This window comes from Lithobates pipiens, unplaced genomic scaffold (genome assembly GCF_037356315.1).
Source record: "Lithobates pipiens isolate NorthernLeopardFrog02 unplaced genomic scaffold, aLitPip1_a1.2 Scaffold_1, whole genome shotgun sequence".
NCBI classification, from domain to species: Eukaryota; Metazoa; Chordata; class Amphibia; order Anura; family Ranidae; genus Lithobates; species Lithobates pipiens.
Window position 1 is genome coordinate 68,115,628 of NW_027507685.1, and position 17,298 is coordinate 68,132,925.

A 17,298-nucleotide genomic window follows, 5' to 3' on the forward strand; every position below is an offset into this window, starting at 1 on the left:
TGTGGAATACTACTCTAATACAATCTCATTATATAGTTAGTTTGGCAGCCATAAATAATTTAGGTCATCTGCATTTGTTGGCTTCTGGTTACATTTATTTTTCCCCTACCATGGTCAACTTTCACTGTCCCCAATAACTCCAGTCCACAACCAGTTTTCATTCTCTGCCATTTCCATAGGCCAGCTGTCACTTTCCCTCAGTAATTCATGCATGATCAGCTCCACTTCTAATAAACACCTTCTCCGTGATCAGCTTTCTGTCCCCTCTTCAAAAGTCAGTTCTAGCTCAATGACATAGCCAATATCCTTATCCAGCTAAATATAGTTGGGAAGCAATGAATACAAATGTTTTAGGAGTTGGAGGCCAAAAACACATCTAGCCCGACAACTATACATTGTATCTATAGAATTTACATAATGTAAATCATGTTTGGGGTGTTGTTAACTTGAACTGACCACTGTAGCAAATTGAATTGTGGGAAGGTGGCTCTTTCGCACTGCATTCTAGTATGAATGGGCCCTTATAGTGGAAAGCTTTTTTATTGCTACCATTTGACAGAAGTCCACAGAACAATAATCATGTTATTCTAGTGTGCAGAAAAATATTGAACTGTTAAGCGCATTAGTCCAGTTTTGAAATACAGAAGCAAATAGACTATTGTTACCTGCAATACAGCATTGCTGCATTTACATAAAATAAATAAATTCAAGTGGACACAAGAAAGTATAAACCAGGATTTAATTTCTTTGAAGAGAAATTTATGCTGCTGGCTTGGTAGCCTCTTTCTGGAGTTTCTTCATTTCATGACGGATTATCTTGTTCCTCTGAAAAAACAAAACAACCATTAGCATTACATTCAGGATGCACAAAATCCACCCCCCAATCATTTAATGGTGCACTGATTGCTTGTTGCAAATGGAAAGCAACACACTTTAAAGACTAGATCTTTGCCTTACAAATGAAACCCTTGTTTCACTAGGGTTCATTACAATTAGAGGTCGACCAATATGGGTTTTTCTCTGGCCGATATTTAGAAATCATGGCGGCCGATAGCCGATATATGATGCCGATTTTTTTGGGCCGATATGTTAGGCCGATTTTATTTTTTTCCTTCTAACACACCTTTCCCACTGGGGCGTTTTTCAGGCGCTTTTGGGCTAAAAATAGCGCCTGTAAAGTGCCTGCAAAATGGCTCCCCTGCAGTCTGTGTGAAAGACAGAGTGTTTTCACACTGAGGCGATGCGCTGGCCGGATCTTAAAAAAAAAAAAAAGTCCTGCAAGCAGCACGTTTGGAGTGGTGTATACCGCTCCTCCACCACTCCTGCCCATTGATATGACTGGGCACCACTGCGCATGCAAGGCGATTTGGCAGCAGTGCTTCATGGGCGCATTTAACCTCTTCCTTGGCTGCTAGCTGGGTTATATGTGCCCCACTAGCAGCCAAATAGCACCGCTAAAATGATGGTAAAGAGCCGCTAAAACTTGCGTTTTACCATCAAAGCCTGCCCGCTCCAGTGTGCAAGCAGTCTTCATAAGTGATACAGAAAATTTCTTACATTTAAACATTTATTAAACAAAACAAACCTCCAATCAGTTTACTTGTATGTATGATTTAGATAAAAAAAAAAATAAAAAAAATAAAAAAAAAGGGGCTAACTTTACTGTTTTTTTTTTTTTTTTTTTAAATAGTGTCTTTTTTTCCCAAAAAAATGCATTTGAAAGACCTCTGTGCAAAAGCTGTGTGACATAAAATATTGCAACAACCGCTATTTTATTCCCTAGGATCTCTGCTAAAAAAATATATAATTTTGGGGGGGTCTAAGTGATTTTCTGGCAGAAAATACAGGATTTTTACTTGTAAGCAACAAGTGTCAGAAAAGATTTAGTCTTTAAATGATTAAACTGAGAACTTCTACACACAGATGACTTCATTCATTCAAGTGTAAACATTGTATCTTTCTGTTCTTTTCTTGGCAGCCTGCCCAGAGAGGAGGAAAGACTTTCTATGACAACTCAGGCAACTTACACTGACTTCTATTACAGAAGTCATTTCAAAGTCCCGCTGTAGTTCTAAATCGGCTTTTTATCAGCACAATCGGCCGATGCCGATTATTTAAAAAATGGCAAATATCGGCCGATATATCGGTCGACCTCTAATTACAATAGTCAACTATGAACTGATTATTTTGCCTTTGATATTCAATTGAATACAGTGAATGAATTCTGCATCTGTTCCCAAGCATTAAACACATTTTGTTATGGCTATGTAGGCCAAGCTTACCATTTTCTTTGCTTTCATGACTTTGTAACGGTCAAAATCTGTCATCTTTGCTTTCTGGAACACAAAAATTGAATTATACAAAAATCAAACTACACACACCTCAAGTATGACATTCAGTGCCAGACAGAGTGAACAGGTACATCCAGTAGACATACAGGCATGACCTGGCAGTCCTCACATCTGCCCGTCAGCACAACTATGAACAAGCCAAAGCAACTCTGTTGCACAATTTCTCATATCCACCTATTGCATGTTATAGGTCCACCCACCCAAAGTTACAGTACTCGTGCACCCCTCCAATCAGCTGTTACACAGTAAGCCCAGACTTCCCTCCCACTGCTGGGACAAGAACGAAAATTCTAACAGTGTGCACTTTCTGAGGAATATGGAAAGCTGAAGATAGCAGATATACATGTAAAAATTGTCGGGAGATTAGTTTAAAATTTCTGTGCATCATCTGAGAGATATCCATCTATATCTATACACACAGACTTTGAAAAACCCAACATGTGTGCATTTCCCACACTGCATTTAAAAAGCTTTGCCCTTGCAATCTGCAGAGGGCGTCAATGTTTCCTTAAAAGGCACCCCAAGCAGAGCGTTTACCTGCACCAGAGTGCATTATACAGTAGTACTATACAATCCAGTTGTGCATTTTGTAACGGAATGTATGCACCAGCACAATTTCTACCGATTCAAATGATGCACTGCACCAGAACCACACAACACATTGCATGTTGTGAACTAGCCCCCCAGAACACTGTTCTATAAAGACCTCTGGAATGATAAACATCTATAATTCCAAAAACAAGAGTTACCCTCTCTCTAGCATCGATCCTCTTTGCCCAGTTAGTAGCAGTCCATTTCTCATCGATCTTCTCCTTCTCCCAGGCTTTACGGACATACTTTTGACGGGCACTAAGGGGAAAAAATAAAAAAATAAAATTTTATACTGCATGCCATAATACAAATTTTAGACTATGCAGGATTCACTGCTATTTAAATAGGAAAATCTAAAGTTACAGCTCAGCGTGCTAATATTCAGGTCTGCAAAACCTTAGGGGAAGATCTGTCTTCACTTCCTGTCAACCTAACAGAAATAAGAGTAGATCTCCCCAAAGTGAGGGAGTTCCTCACAAAGTTGTCCCGAAACAGTGTCTCATTGGAAGACTGCACCCAACTTCCTCTTCTGGTAACAACTGTAAAATGTTTGCAATTACTTTTCCTTAATGACAGTGGTCACCAGAATTTAAAAAAAAAAAAAAAAAAACCCCACACCAGACAAGGTTTCTTACGTTACCCAACTCCCATCTCAAAAAATAAAAAAATAAAAAATAAAAAATAAAAAACCACTTTAAAATGAACCAGAGCTCCCTTACTTCAATAATGCCATGTTCCTTACTGAATGCTTGCTGTAATTTTATACAAAGTTTGTTTTTAGCAGCAGCAGCAGCAATGAAGGTTTGTTAAAAATCACATTTCCCATTCAGAGAAAATATGTAATCTATCAATGTTGAGCCACTGACCATTAACAATAAAATCAGGAGCGCCAATACTCTTTCAATAGCAAGCTCTAAGGAGCAGGGCCCTCCGATTCTTCCTGCATTAAAGTGTGTTGTACTGTCTAGCCTCAAGTTGTAAAGCACTGCGTAAACTGTCGGTGCTACACAAATCCTGTATAACAAAACATACGTTTGTTCCAGATCATTGACTTACAAGGCAATGAGTCCAGACAGCTAGTATTCTCAGAACAAGGTTATCAGAAACAACTTTTATTTCCTTCTCTATGTTCATCACTCCAAGAATGTGCTGAAGAGTGCTTTAAAGGGCCCCAGGAAAGCTGCTTGACAACTGTTAAACCTTTGAAAATGCTTACTGAACTAGATGTTCCCCAGACACATCAGGACAGAAAGTGCCATTACAAATGACTTTCCAAAGGCGCAATCTCTGGCCACCCACCAGCTTTTATCTAGAGCAGACACAAGTTCTGATATCACAGTTGATGAAATTACTGCTTAATATAGTTGCATAGGCACCAATGATGGATGGGAACCAGGCATTTAACACATTCAAAGTGTCAGATACCAACAGCAGCTGAGGATCTGCAATAGAGTAATGTTTTAGGACAATGCCTACTAGAAAGTTAAGCACCTTTTTTTTTTTAAAAAGGGTGGTTTTAGTTTCATTAGTATTTAACATGTAATTACCTGTGAGGGAACTTCAGAACAAAGTCAGTAAGCTGCATGCACTTGAATGGCATGGCTTGCCTTCTTACACCACTGCAGGGACCATCGATAAGAGCCTGTAGATAAATAGAGAAGACAATTCAAACAAGCTATATACAGTAAATATACAGCAATGCTTTTGTGGACATTATTGCTCTGACATTGAGAATGGATTTAATCAAGCATATTGAAGGTAAAATACAGATTTTGAATGTTGACACCATCTGACAGACATCAATGTAGCCATTTCTTCTGCAAAGTATGGCAGCGGCTGCTTAAATATGTGCACTCACAGATATACTAAGATATAGAAAAAAGGCCAAGTTTAGGTTGTTGCCTGTTTCTACCCTGAAAATGCTGCAGCGTCGTGCTACAACAGTCTGCATTACATGCACTTTTGTTGCAGCCCATGTCATTTGAATGGGTCAAGTTTAGTGGGGGGGAACTCAGCAGCTACAAATACTGTAGTTGTAGGCTTACTATACGGACACTTACATGTCCAGGGGCACTGCAATTTTGGCACCTCAGCCGATCTCCGGATTGACTGTGGAGTGCAGCTGCCGCTATTCCAGGTAAGGGAACCCAACAGTGAAGCCTTTGGACTTAGCAGCCAGTTCCCTACTACACATGCACAAAGAACACTTTACATTCTCATTGGCCCACATTTTTTTCCCCCCGAAAAGGTGTCAAAATGTCACACCAGAGTGGGGATGGGGGAAGCAATCAAGTGGAAGTTTCACTTTGGGTGAAACTCAGCTTTAAATGCGCAACTGGGAATCAGGCTTCCAACACTTGTGGAAGTGTAAGATGCTGAAGACATGGATGAAAGCTGCTATGAATAGGCAGAAAAGATGGGCAGATGAGGCCACCAACAGAGGAGGCAGTACACAGTGTCTTTTGCAGGGCCCCATGAGTTTGGGTTTATTTACATTGTCTTAACATAAGTCACATTAAAAACAAAAATTATATTGCAGATTACCAATTCTTGTGATGGCTGAATTTGTTTTCTTTATTTTCATCTGCTAATCTGGCCAGCAAGTCTTTTTCCAAAAAACAAGCTTTCTTGTAGTTACAGGGATGAATCAAACAATTCAACACTGGCAGAGGTGCTTAAGCTTTCATTTACTTTTGAAAAAAAATAAAAAATAAAAAAGAAGGAGCTGTCTTTAACCACAGACCATTTTGCAGCTAAAGGACCAGGCCCCTTTTTGCGATTCAGCACTGGGTCGCTTTAACTGACAATTACGTGGTCGTGCGACGTGGTTCCCAAACAAAAATTGGCGTCCTTTTTTCCCCACAAATATAGCTTTCTTTTGGTGGTATTTGATCACCTCTGGTTTTAATTTTTTGTGCTCTAAACAAAAAAAGAACAATTTTGGAAAAAAAAAAAAAAAAGCTGTATTTTTTTACTATAATAAATATCCCCCAAAAATATAAAAAAAAATTTTTTTATGTATTCTACATATTTTTTGGGGAAAAAAGCCCCAAAAACGCAACAAGCATTTATTGATTGGTTTGCACAAAAGTTACAGCATCTACAAAATAGGGGATAGTTTTATGGCATTTTTTTTTTACTAGTAATGGCGGCGATCAGCAATTTTTTATTGTGACTGCGACATTATGTCAGACAATTTTGACACATTTTTGGAACCATTGGCATTAATACAGTGATCAGTGCGATTAAAAATGCATCAATTACTGTAAAAATTTCACTGGCAGTGAAGGGATTAACACTAGGGGGAGTGAAGGGGTTAAGTGTTTTTTTTACTGTAGGGGCGTGGCTTGGCGTGTGACATCACCGATAGTCGTTCCCTATGACAGGGAACAGACTATCACTGACAGGCAACTGGGAAACACGAGGAGAGGTTTGTTTACTCTTACCTCTCCCCATTCTTCAGCTCTGTGACCTGATTGTGGGACACCAGCGGCGACCAGGGCCGCGGCCACTGAGCTCAGGACCGGGTCGCAAGCGTGCGACCCATGGCTGGGCTCTTAAAGGGCAACGTACCTGTACGTGCTTGTGCTCAGCTGTGCCATTCTGTATATATATATATATATATATATATATATATATATATACATATACATATACATACACACACACACACATATATACATACATGAGGTGGTCCTTAAGTAATTAAAGTATTAGCTGGAGTTTGACTTCAATGTGTTAGTGTATTTAAATCTGCTAGTAAATTTAACACTCCTCACCCCAAGACTCACAATGCTACAGTCCAAATCCACCCCCTGTGCTCATTCATCCAGAGTGGAGGCACTAATATTAGGTATATTACTGGCATTGGTTGGAAAACTGCATTAGAATACATATTTGGTTTTAGGATTAATACTGTTTTCATACACTTATAGAAAAAATCTCAGCAACAAACTAGGTTGTAAACATTTCTAATACTTACTCTATTTTGGTCAATGACATCGACAATTGCCACAAGTTTACCAGCATGGGGACCAAAAGAGACATAGGCAACACGGCCTATCTGCACATAGCGTTTGAACACCTACAAGATAAAGATAAAAAAAAAAAAAAAAAAAGTCAAGACTAACTTGCTAGACAAAAGCACTTTATTTTTTAAACTTTAAAACATTACAGAATTTAAAGGGGTTGTTAAGGCAGGTTGTGTCTGAATGGCTGCTTGCTGTGGGGCACGCAATGGGAGGAGCTCCAAAGAGGGACCTGAGAAGGAGGATCTGGGAGGCTCCATGCAAATCCACTGTACAGAGGTTTAAGTATAACGTTTGTTCTTTTTAATAAAAATTGAAAAATGAGACGTAGCCATATACTTGATCTAAAAAACTCACTGTTTTTGACAATGCGGACAAGTTAGAACCTCTTAGGTTTTTCCTGCTGTGTCCCTGTTGGTTACATGTATCCTTACTTCCAATCCTCAAACAGGACAGAAAGTGAGGGAAAACAAACTTCAATACTCATATTGTCATGAGACCTAGGTAATCCTTCATATTTTTACTTCCATGTCTCCACTAGGAAGTGTAGATAGATATGATGCCCACTCTGCATGGGTTAAATTTTTAAGTGGTTTAAAAAAAAAAAAAAAAAAAAAAAAAGACCATCACTTTAACCACTTAACAACCGCCCATTGCCGATTAACGGCATCAGGGCGGTTGTTTAACTCTAAGAGGCCGTTAATTAACGGCCTCCTAGAATTCTGCTCTCGCGCGCCCCCTGGGGCGCGCACACGAGAGCATCCGTGACCGCTGGGTCCAGTGGACCCGGCGCATCACGAATCACGGTAAACGGCCGCTCGTCGCGGCCGTTTACCACGTGATCGCTCCGTCAAATGACGGAGTGATCACTTGTAAACAAGCCGGCGTCATGTTATGACGCCGGTTCCTCCCTCCCCCTCTCTGTACCGATCGGTACAGCGGAGGGGGAAGAGATCGGTGTCAGCAGCGATGTGGGCTGCATCTGCAGTGCCCACATCGCTGCTCACCGAAAATTAACCCCTCAAATCCCTGCAAATGCCCTGCAACACTCCGCAATGCCCTGCAACACTCCGCAATGCCCTGCAACACTCCGCAATGCCCTGCAACACTCCGCAATGCCCTGCAACACTCCGCAATGCCCTGCAACGCCCTGCAACACTCTGCAACACCCGCCAATACCCTGCAACACTCTGCAATGCTCTGCAACCCCCGCCGATACCCTGCAACACTCTGCAATGCTCTGCAACCCCCGCCGATACCCTGCAACACTCTGCAATGCTCTGCAACCCCCGCCGATACCCTGCAACACTCTGCAATGCTCTGCAACCCCCGCCGATACCCTGCAACACTCTGCAATGCTCTGCAACCCCCGCCGATACCCTGCAACACTCTGCAACACCCGCCAATACCCTGCAACACTCTGCAATGCTCTGCAACACCCGCCAATACCCTGCAACACTCTGCAATGCTCTGCAACACCCGCCAATACCCTGCAATGCTCTGCAACACCCGCCAATACCCTGCAATGCTCTGCAACGCAGTACTCTGCAACACCATGCTCTGAGATACCCAGCCATAGTCGGTGATACCCTGCAATACCCAGCCATAGACATCTCCCGCCGCCCTCCGGTGCTTCTACCGAATCGCTAATACGATCAAAGCCAGAATCTTTTTTTTTTTTCAGGCTTCCCAGCTTAGAGGTGAGATGTGGGTCTTATTGACCCCACATCTCACTGTAAAGAGGACCTGTCATGCCATATTCCTATTACAAGGGATGTTTACATTCCTTGTAATAGGAATAAAAGTGATCAAAAAAATTATTTTTGGGGAAAAAAAATGTCAAACTAAAATAAATAAAGTAAAATGAACAATAAAAAAAAAATGTTTTTTTTAAAGCGCCCCTGTCCCCATGTGCTCGCATGCAGAAGCGAACGCATGCGTAAGTCCCGCCCACATATGAAAACGGTGTTCAAACCACACATGTGAGGTATCGCTGCGAACGTTAGAGCGAGAGAAATAATTCTAGCCCTAGACCTCCTCTGTAACTCAAAACATATAACCAGTAAAAAAAATGTAAATCGTCGCCTATGGGGATTTTTAAGTAGCGACGTTTGCCGCCATTCCACGAGCGTGTGCAATTTTGAAGAGTGACATATTAGGTATCTATTTACTCAGCGTAACTTCATCTTTCACATTATGCAAAAATTGGGCTAACTTTACTGTGTTTTTTTTTTTTTTAAGCACAAAACAGTTTTTTTTCCAAAAAAAAGCATTCGAAAAATTACTGCGCAAATACCGTGCGAGATAAAAAGTTGCAAAGACCACCATTGTATTCTCCAGGGTGTTTGCTAAAAAAACATATATAATGTTTTGGAGTTCTATGTAATTTTCTAGCAAATAAATGATGATTTTTACATGTAGGAGAGAAATGTCAGAATTGTCCTGGGTGCTCCAGAACGCCTGATGGCGCTCCCTGCATGTTGGGCCTCTGTATGTGGCCACACTGTGTAAAAGTCTCACACATGTGGTATCACCATACTCGGGAGTAATAGCAGAATGTGTTTTGGGGTGTAATTTGTGGTATGCATATGCTGTGTGTGAGAAATAACCTGATAATATGACAATTTTGTGAAAAAAAAAAAAAAAGTAAAAAGAATCTTGATTTTGCAAAGAATTGTGGGAAAAAATGACAACTTCAAAAAACTCATCATGCCTCTTACTAAATACCTTGGAATGTCTTCTTTCCAAAAAGGGGTCATTTGGGGGGTATTTGTACTTTTCTGGCATGTTAGGGTCTCAAGAATTGAAATAGGCCGTCAGTCCTTCAGGTGTGATCAATTTTCAGATATTGGCACCATAGCTTGTGGACTCTATAACTTTCACAAAGACCAAATAATATCCACCAATTTGTACTTATTTTTACCAAAGATATGTAGTAGTATAAATTTTGGCCAAAATTTATGAAGAAAAAATTTCTAATCTGCTAAATTTTCTAACAGAAACAAAGAAAAATTCGTTTTTTTACAGAATTTTCGGTATTTTTTCTTTTATAGCACAAAAAAAAAAAACCCAGCGGTGATTAAATACCACCAAAAGAAAGCTCTATTTGTGTGAAAAAAAGGACACAAATTTCATATAGGTCCAGTGTTGCATGACTGAGTAATTGTCATTCAAAATGCGAGAGCACCGAAAGCTGAAAATTGGTCTGGTTATTAAGGGTGTTTAAGTGCCCAGTGGTCAAGTGGTTAAGGACAAGCTTCAGAGACTTGGCATTAAGTTAAAAACAGTTTTTTGCTAGAAAATTACTTAGAACCCCAAATATATATACACTTTTTTTATATTGTGTATGCCAAGTAAATGGATACCCAACATGTCACGCTTCAAAGTTGTGCCTGCTTGTGGAATGGCACAAAACTTACCTTTAAAAATCTCCAGACATTAAAAAAAAAAAAAAAAAAAAAAAATTAAAAATCTACAGGTTGCATGTTTTTAGATACAGAGGAGGTCTAGGGCTAGAATTATTGCTCTCATGCCAACGATCGCAGCGATACCGCACGTGTGGTGTGAACACCATTTTCATATGCAGGCGCTGCACGCGAGCTCGAAGGGGAGCGCTCATTTTACCTTTTCGTTTTTACACTGTTTAAAAAAAATTGGGTCACTTATTTCTATTACAAGGAATGTAAACAACCCTTGTAATAGAACAAAAGCATGACATGACCTCTTAAATATGAGATCTGGGGTCAAAAAGACCTCATATTTACACTAAAATGAAATTTATTTGCTTTTGTTTTTTTAAATGAAAACGTCCCTGTAAGAGAATTGGGCGCAAGTGACGTTTTGACGTCGCTTCCGCCCACCGATATAAGTGATCATGTGAAGAATCCACCGTAGAGACCACTTTTATCTTGAAGCGGACCGCCCGCTCTTGGAGGATACCGGGGTTATGGCAGCTAGCTACTACCATAACAATGGTATTCCTCTTCAAAGTAGCAATGTAAAACAGTAACGGGCCAGAAGTGGTAAAAAAAACCCACACACGTTATACTTACCTGGTCTGTGCAGTGGTTTTGGGCCCCTCTCCTATTAAATACTCCCACAACAAGCAGCTTGCTATGGGGGCACCTGAGCCACTGCTCTGTGTGTCCATTCAAACACGGAGCTGCTGCCCAGCCCCACCCTACCCGCTTTGACTGACAGCAGCGGGAGCCAACAGCGCATCGCTATCTCAGCCAATGAGGAGGGAGAGACCTGTGTGCCACTTCGCTGGATCAAGAGAGCCTCAGCTAAGTATTAGAGGGGCTGCTGCACACAGAAGGCGTTTTATCTTAACCACTTCCCACCCAAGGATGTCATATGACATCCTGGACTTTGTGGGAATAACTGAATGATGAGTGCAGATACAGGCATCATTCAGATATATTTTCCGCCGATTCTGTGCACCATAAAAAAGATCAGTTCCGCTACTTAATCATCTTACAGGCGACGAGGGGACATCACCCAAATTGGGCCAACTTTACCGTTATTTTTTTAACTAGAGGAAACTTTAAAAAAAAAAAAAAAAAAAAAAAAAAAAAAAAAAAAACACACATTGGAAAAATTGTTGCGCAAATACTGAGATAAAATGTTGCAATGACCGCCATTTTATTCCCTAGGCCTAGGGGGTGTGTATGTATGTAAATATTTTATGTTCAGAGTAATTTTCTAGCAAAATAAATTATTTAATTTTTTTACATGTAGGAGAGGAGTGCCAGAATAGGCCAGGAATGGAAGTGGTTAATGCATTAAAGTGATTGTATAGTCTCTTCACGGCTCCTGGCCCCTCCCTGTCGAGTGCCCCCACAGCAAGCAGCTTACTATGGAGGCACCTGAGCCGAGCTACAGCTCACTGTGCCCAGACAAGGAGCCGCCACTCAGCCCCGCCCCTCTCCCCTGATTGGTGCCCATGGCTGTCAAAGTCAGTTAGCCAATGGTTCCGCCGCAGTATCCCAGCCAATCAGGAGGGAAAGTCATGGACAGAGGGGGGCGCTGCTGCAGTCCCTCCCCCCCTCTTAATGCATAAAAAAAAAAAAAAAAAAAAACTGACTTTACAACCATTTTAAATCTGACCTCCAGGTATGATCTTTATTGCAGTTACCTTGGTCCAGCTTGTCCCAATGTTAGTATACATAGCTGAGGGACTGCCCAGGAAGCCGACAATCACTACTACATAGCAACATGTTACACTTGTATTTGGGGTGTTACATGTTGCTAAAACCAACCAACAGGGGCCTCACTACTGGAGCTTTACATGGATGTTCTGCAACCTGCGAGCAGCAGAATAAAAAAAAAGAGGTAGGTACATCCACCACTTAACCTAATGCAGTGGTCATCAACCCTGTCCTCAGGGCCCACTAACAGGCCAGGTTTGCAAGATAACTGAAATACATGACAGGTGATATAATTTGCTACTCAGCGATTGAAGTATTCTAGTCTGCATGTCCCTAAGACAATACATAAAACCTGGCCTGTTAGTGGGCCCTGAAGACAGGGTTGGTGACCACTTACCCTAATGGGCATTGCTCCCCTCCTGGCCCCCGAATGTTGCAGAATACATACCAGCAAATGATCAGAGACACATCTGGTCCAGGCTGAGAAGGGGCTAGGTCATAGAAAGAATGGAGGGCGACTTAGTTCTCTTGTCTTTGGCAAAGCTATCAGCCACAGGGTGTCTCATGACCCCCCCGCCCCCCAGGACTAATGGCCTGATCACATCTGAATGCACTGTAGGAACGACACATTTCCTGCACTGCATGTAAACATATCGCCCTGGTGAGGTGCACAAAGGGGTGAACCATCACATATGGCGACTCATCGAGTGCGCATGTGCGACACTGCCATATGCGTTCCAACACTTACGACAAAACAGCACACTGAAACCGTCAGATAGTGTGACGGAACTGCGCTTGCACAGTTATGTGGCTCCACCCCTAAGCCCCACCATCCAAGTGGACATAGAGTTAGATTATAATTATGCCAAGCGAAGCCATGCCCGAAGGGTGGCGAGCCCACGAGGGGCCCTGTTGCAAAGTGGTGTCTTACAATCAATTATACAGAAGAAGAGCTTGTCTGTAACGTCACATCTGTGGCATTATGTGGCGGTTTCACTGCTCCGTATAGTCTTAAAAACTTTTGGAACGCATATGGGTAAGTCACGCAGTGCAATTTCTCTAAAACGTCACTTCCGTAGCAAAAAGTGATGACGTGACAAGGGCCAATTAATTGCTAATAGTACCCCAAACACATCCATCAAACCACATACCATATGATCTGGAAAAGTGCCTGCACTACCATTTGCACATTCTGGTAGATTTGGCAGCACACTAAAATGGGTGGATGCGTGTGTGTAAATCGGCCAGTGTGTGGGGGAAAGGATCGGCCAGTGTAGAGTAGTATTAGGCCCCATGTGACACACACCTCCCATGTGGACCCCGAGCCTCCCTCACACAGGAGGAGGCACACACCGCCAGCACATGAACACACACGCCGGGCTCCCCCAGGCCTGAGCTCCGCTCTTCATGCCGCTCCGACCTCCCCTCACTACACCCTCCTTTACAAACCTAGAGCCTTCCAGCACAGCACAGCCCGGGCCCTGCCCGCTTTCCGGGGCTCATTCCCCCATATTCCCTGCCCCCCAGGGAGCACACGGCGGCCTTGGCCTCTCAGAGCACAAGTACAGACTACTTACCATGATGGCGGCGGATAGCAGAAAGGAGGGAGCACCGGGAGCGCTTTCCGGATATCCCTTCGTCTTTGACCAATGAAAAAAAAGAGCAAAGGCCTCGTCAAGGCTCTTAGTAACAGAAAGGCAGAATAAGGTAACGTGATAGCAGAGAAAAACGTGGCAAGCGATTGGTTGACGAATAATATCCTCCCACCAATACAGATTCCCCACTCTCTACTCATTCTGCCAATGGTCTGACAAGTCCTGCTCACTATCTCGAGGCGCATTATCATTGGTCCACATGATTTACAGCTTCTATTGTCTTTGAATTGGGGAAATGGGCGGAGCCGTAAATTATCAATTTATTTTCCAATCGATCTTTTTAAATCAGGAATCTAGCATACCTCCCAACGTTTTGAGATGGGTATGAGGGACACCTACTATCAAATGTATGTAGGCATAAAACACGCCCCTGCCACACCTCCTTAAAGGAGAATTAACCAAAAAATGGTTAAAGCTGCTGTATAGTCACATTTTTGACTTTCACCTACAGGTAAGCCTTAGGTAAAAAGAGTATCTCTTACACCTGTATGGTTTAGGAGATATTCCCCTCGCAATGAGCCGCTGACTTCAGCGGCGCATGCGCATCAGGGATTCTCGGCTGAAAGTCCAGCAGACACCAGACCCTGCCAGGAAGAAAACTCCCACGCGCATGCACGAGAGTGACGACATGGTGGCTACGGCCACTCACAGCGCCAGAGCCGTGATACCCGGAAGACACGCCGAGGGAATATGTCAGCTCCCTCGGCATGGATCTAGTGAGATGCCGGCGCCTCATTCTAAGGTAAGTATTTCATAATGAGCTAGTATGAGGTGCATACTTGCTCATTATGCCTTTTCCCTTGCAGGTGTAAAAAAAAAAAAGTCAGAAGGTTTACTCCCGCTTTAATTAAAGGGCTTTTTTCACCACTACTATTCCTTTAACCACTTGAGACCCGCGCTATAGCCGAATGACGGCTACAGCGCGGACCTCCTTTGCCGGGACTACGTCTATTGACCTTGTCCCGTGCACAAGCGGCCTGCGCGCCCCCTGAGGGGCGCGCGCGGCGCGCTCTGTGATCGGCGAGTCTATGAGACTCGCCTGATCACCGTTTCGAGCAAGGGGTCAATCCCGACCCCTTATCACGTGATCAGCTGTCAGCCAATGACAGCTGATCATGTGATACAATGGAGCCGGTAATCGGCTATTATTCCTCCTCGTGCTGACAGCGCCCTGCCAGTGCCCACCTGCCCCCTGCCAGTGCCCACCTGCCCCCTGCCAGTGCCACCTCAATAAAATATAAGTGCCCCCGTCAGTGCCACCCAGCAGTGCCCATAGTGCCACCCAGCAGTGCCCACAGTGCCACCAGCAGTGCCCACAGTGCCACCCAGCAGTGCCCACAATCTGCCTCAACAAAGGTGCTGAACCCCAGTGCCACATATCCGTGCCCATCAGTGTCATCTACCAGTGCCCATCAGTGCCGCCAATCAGTGCCCAGCAGTGCCACCTATCAGAGCCACCTATCAGTGCCACCTATCAGTGCCCATCACTCCCATCTATCAGTGGTACCTATCAGTGCCCCTTAGTGCCACCCATCCGTGCCACCCATCCGTGCCATCTTATCTGTGCCCATCAGTGCCGCCTTATCTGTGCCCATCGGTGCCGCCTTATCTGTGCATATTAGTGCAGCCTTAACTATGCCTATCAGTGCCCACCAGTGCAGCCTATCAGTGCCCACCAATGCAGCCTATCAGTGCCCACCAGTGCAGCCTATCAGTGCCGCCTCATCAGCGCACTTCAATGAAGGAGAAAAATGACCTGTTTGCAAAATTTTATAACAAACTATTAAACATGATTTTTTTTTTTTGCATTTTTTTTGTTTGTTTAGCAAAAAATAAAACTCCCAGCTGTAATTAAATACCACCAAAAAAAAGCTCTATTTGTGGGAAAAAAATGATAAAAATTTCATTTGGGTACAGTGTTGTATGCCCGCGCAATTGTCATTCAAAGTGCATCAGCGCTGAAAGCTGAAAATTGGTCTGGGCAGGAGGGGGGTTTAAGTGCCCAGTAAGCAAGTGGTTAAATTGGCTTTTCAAATTTACAAATGCAGCAATCTAGAAATTGGATGAAAGGTTTAACGCTGGAGAACTCTTTTTGATAGATAAAAAGTGCATTTTATATACAACTATATAGATCAGACCAAAATGAGGAGGAATGAGGGACAGAGGGACATTGCTCTAAATCTGTGACAGTCCCTCCAAATCAGGGACAGTTGGGGGCTATGATCTAGGAATAATACATCTGTAGTCACCAACAATGCCTTCAATATGCCACACATGGGAAATGGATTTTAATCGATATATGATCATAAATTATTGATCCCACCTCTGTTTCCACCATGTAATCTTATTATCTGATCCATCAAATTACCATCGTATTCAAACCATAAATAATATTCCACACCGGCCAATCTACTTAGATTTAACAAATCTGATTAAATTGGATTGGATTTGACACTTGCTCCCCCTTCCTGCCCAGGCCATTTTTATACTTCTAAACTTTTTGAGATGGGAATGAGGGACACCTATCAGCAAAAGTATGCAGGCATAGGACAACACCCCCCTGCCATGCCCCCTTAAAGGAGAATTGTACAAAATATAATAATTAGTTAAACCCACAAATGCTTTTTTTTACCACTACTATTCCTTTATATTGGCTCTTGGAATTTACAAATGCAGCAATTTAGAAATCAGATTAAAGGTTTAGCGATGGAAACACTTTTTGATAGATAAAAAGTGAATTTTATATACATCTATATAGATCAGACCAAAATGAGGGACGTATGAGGAGGAATGAGGGACAGAGGGACATTGCTCCAAATCAGGGACAGTTCTTCGAAATCAGGAACAGTCCCTCAAAATCAGGGACAGTTGGGAGCTATGCATTTTTCAGATATCAGCGCTGTCACACTTTGGATGACAATTACTCATGCAACAATGGACACAAATGTTTTTTTTTTTATAATTTCTTGCCCACATGCCCATTAACATGGGGACAAGGTGCTATAAGGCAGGGGGCGCATGTAGCCTGGTATGATCCAGAAGGGGGGGGGGCTCGCTTGTCTCTCCTACCCCCTTTCCTGACCTGCCAGGGTGCATGCTTGGGAAAAGGGACTGGTATGGATTTTGGGGGGAGACCCCACTTCATTTTCTTTTTTTGACATGGGGTTTTCCACTCAAAATTCATACTAGACCGGTTTGGTATGGTCTCGTGGAGGACCCCACACCATTTAAAAAAAAAATTGGCTTGGGGTTGCCCCCTCAAGGTTTATACCAGACTCAAAGGGCCTGGTATGGCCATATCACATTCATTGAAGTCGCATGGAAGTCGGACATGAAGTCACAGGGCAAATTTGGATTGGAAGTTGTACAACTTTTGTGTCATTCCAGTGTGAACATAAATACACAGCCAGTGACCTTCTTTGCTGATCGATTGTTTTGTACCTTACCTTCTTCTCGTTCGATTGTTCATTTGGCAGAGTGTGCACACTGAAGCAGGAGGAGCTGAGTGATCACATAACAGCCT

General features: G+C 42.8%; 1 protein-coding gene across 1 annotated transcript; it reads right to left on the minus strand.

The window, feature by feature from the left end:
• Positions 1 to 725: 725 nt before the first annotated feature.
• Positions 726 to 13,719, minus strand: LOC143928761 (large ribosomal subunit protein eL14-like). Its single transcript, XM_077453369.1, has 6 exons — positions 13,698 to 13,719; positions 6,925 to 7,026; positions 4,490 to 4,584; positions 3,101 to 3,200; positions 2,283 to 2,336; positions 726 to 825 (listed from the first exon to the last, which is right to left on the minus strand). Exons 1-6 carry the CDS (start codon positions 13,698 to 13,700, stop codon positions 760 to 762), a joined length of 420 nt encoding a protein of 139 aa, XP_077309495.1. The 5' UTR covers positions 13,701 to 13,719; the 3' UTR covers positions 726 to 759.
• Between the last annotated feature and the right edge of the window lie 3,579 nt (positions 13,720 to 17,298).

What these genes read in the sequence shown, in the direction of transcription:
- LOC143928761 (XM_077453369.1), bottom strand. An exon ending in GTTCTGAAGTTCCCTCACAG is followed by an intron (nt 3,201 to 4,489) that starts GTAATTACATGT and finishes TTTTCCCCTTAG; the next exon opens with TGCCCGTCAAAAGTATGTCC. An exon ending in GGATCGATGCTAGAGAGAGG is followed by an intron (nt 2,337 to 3,100) that starts GTAACTCTTGTT and finishes TTTGTGTTCCAG; the next exon opens with AAAGCAAAGATGACAGATTT.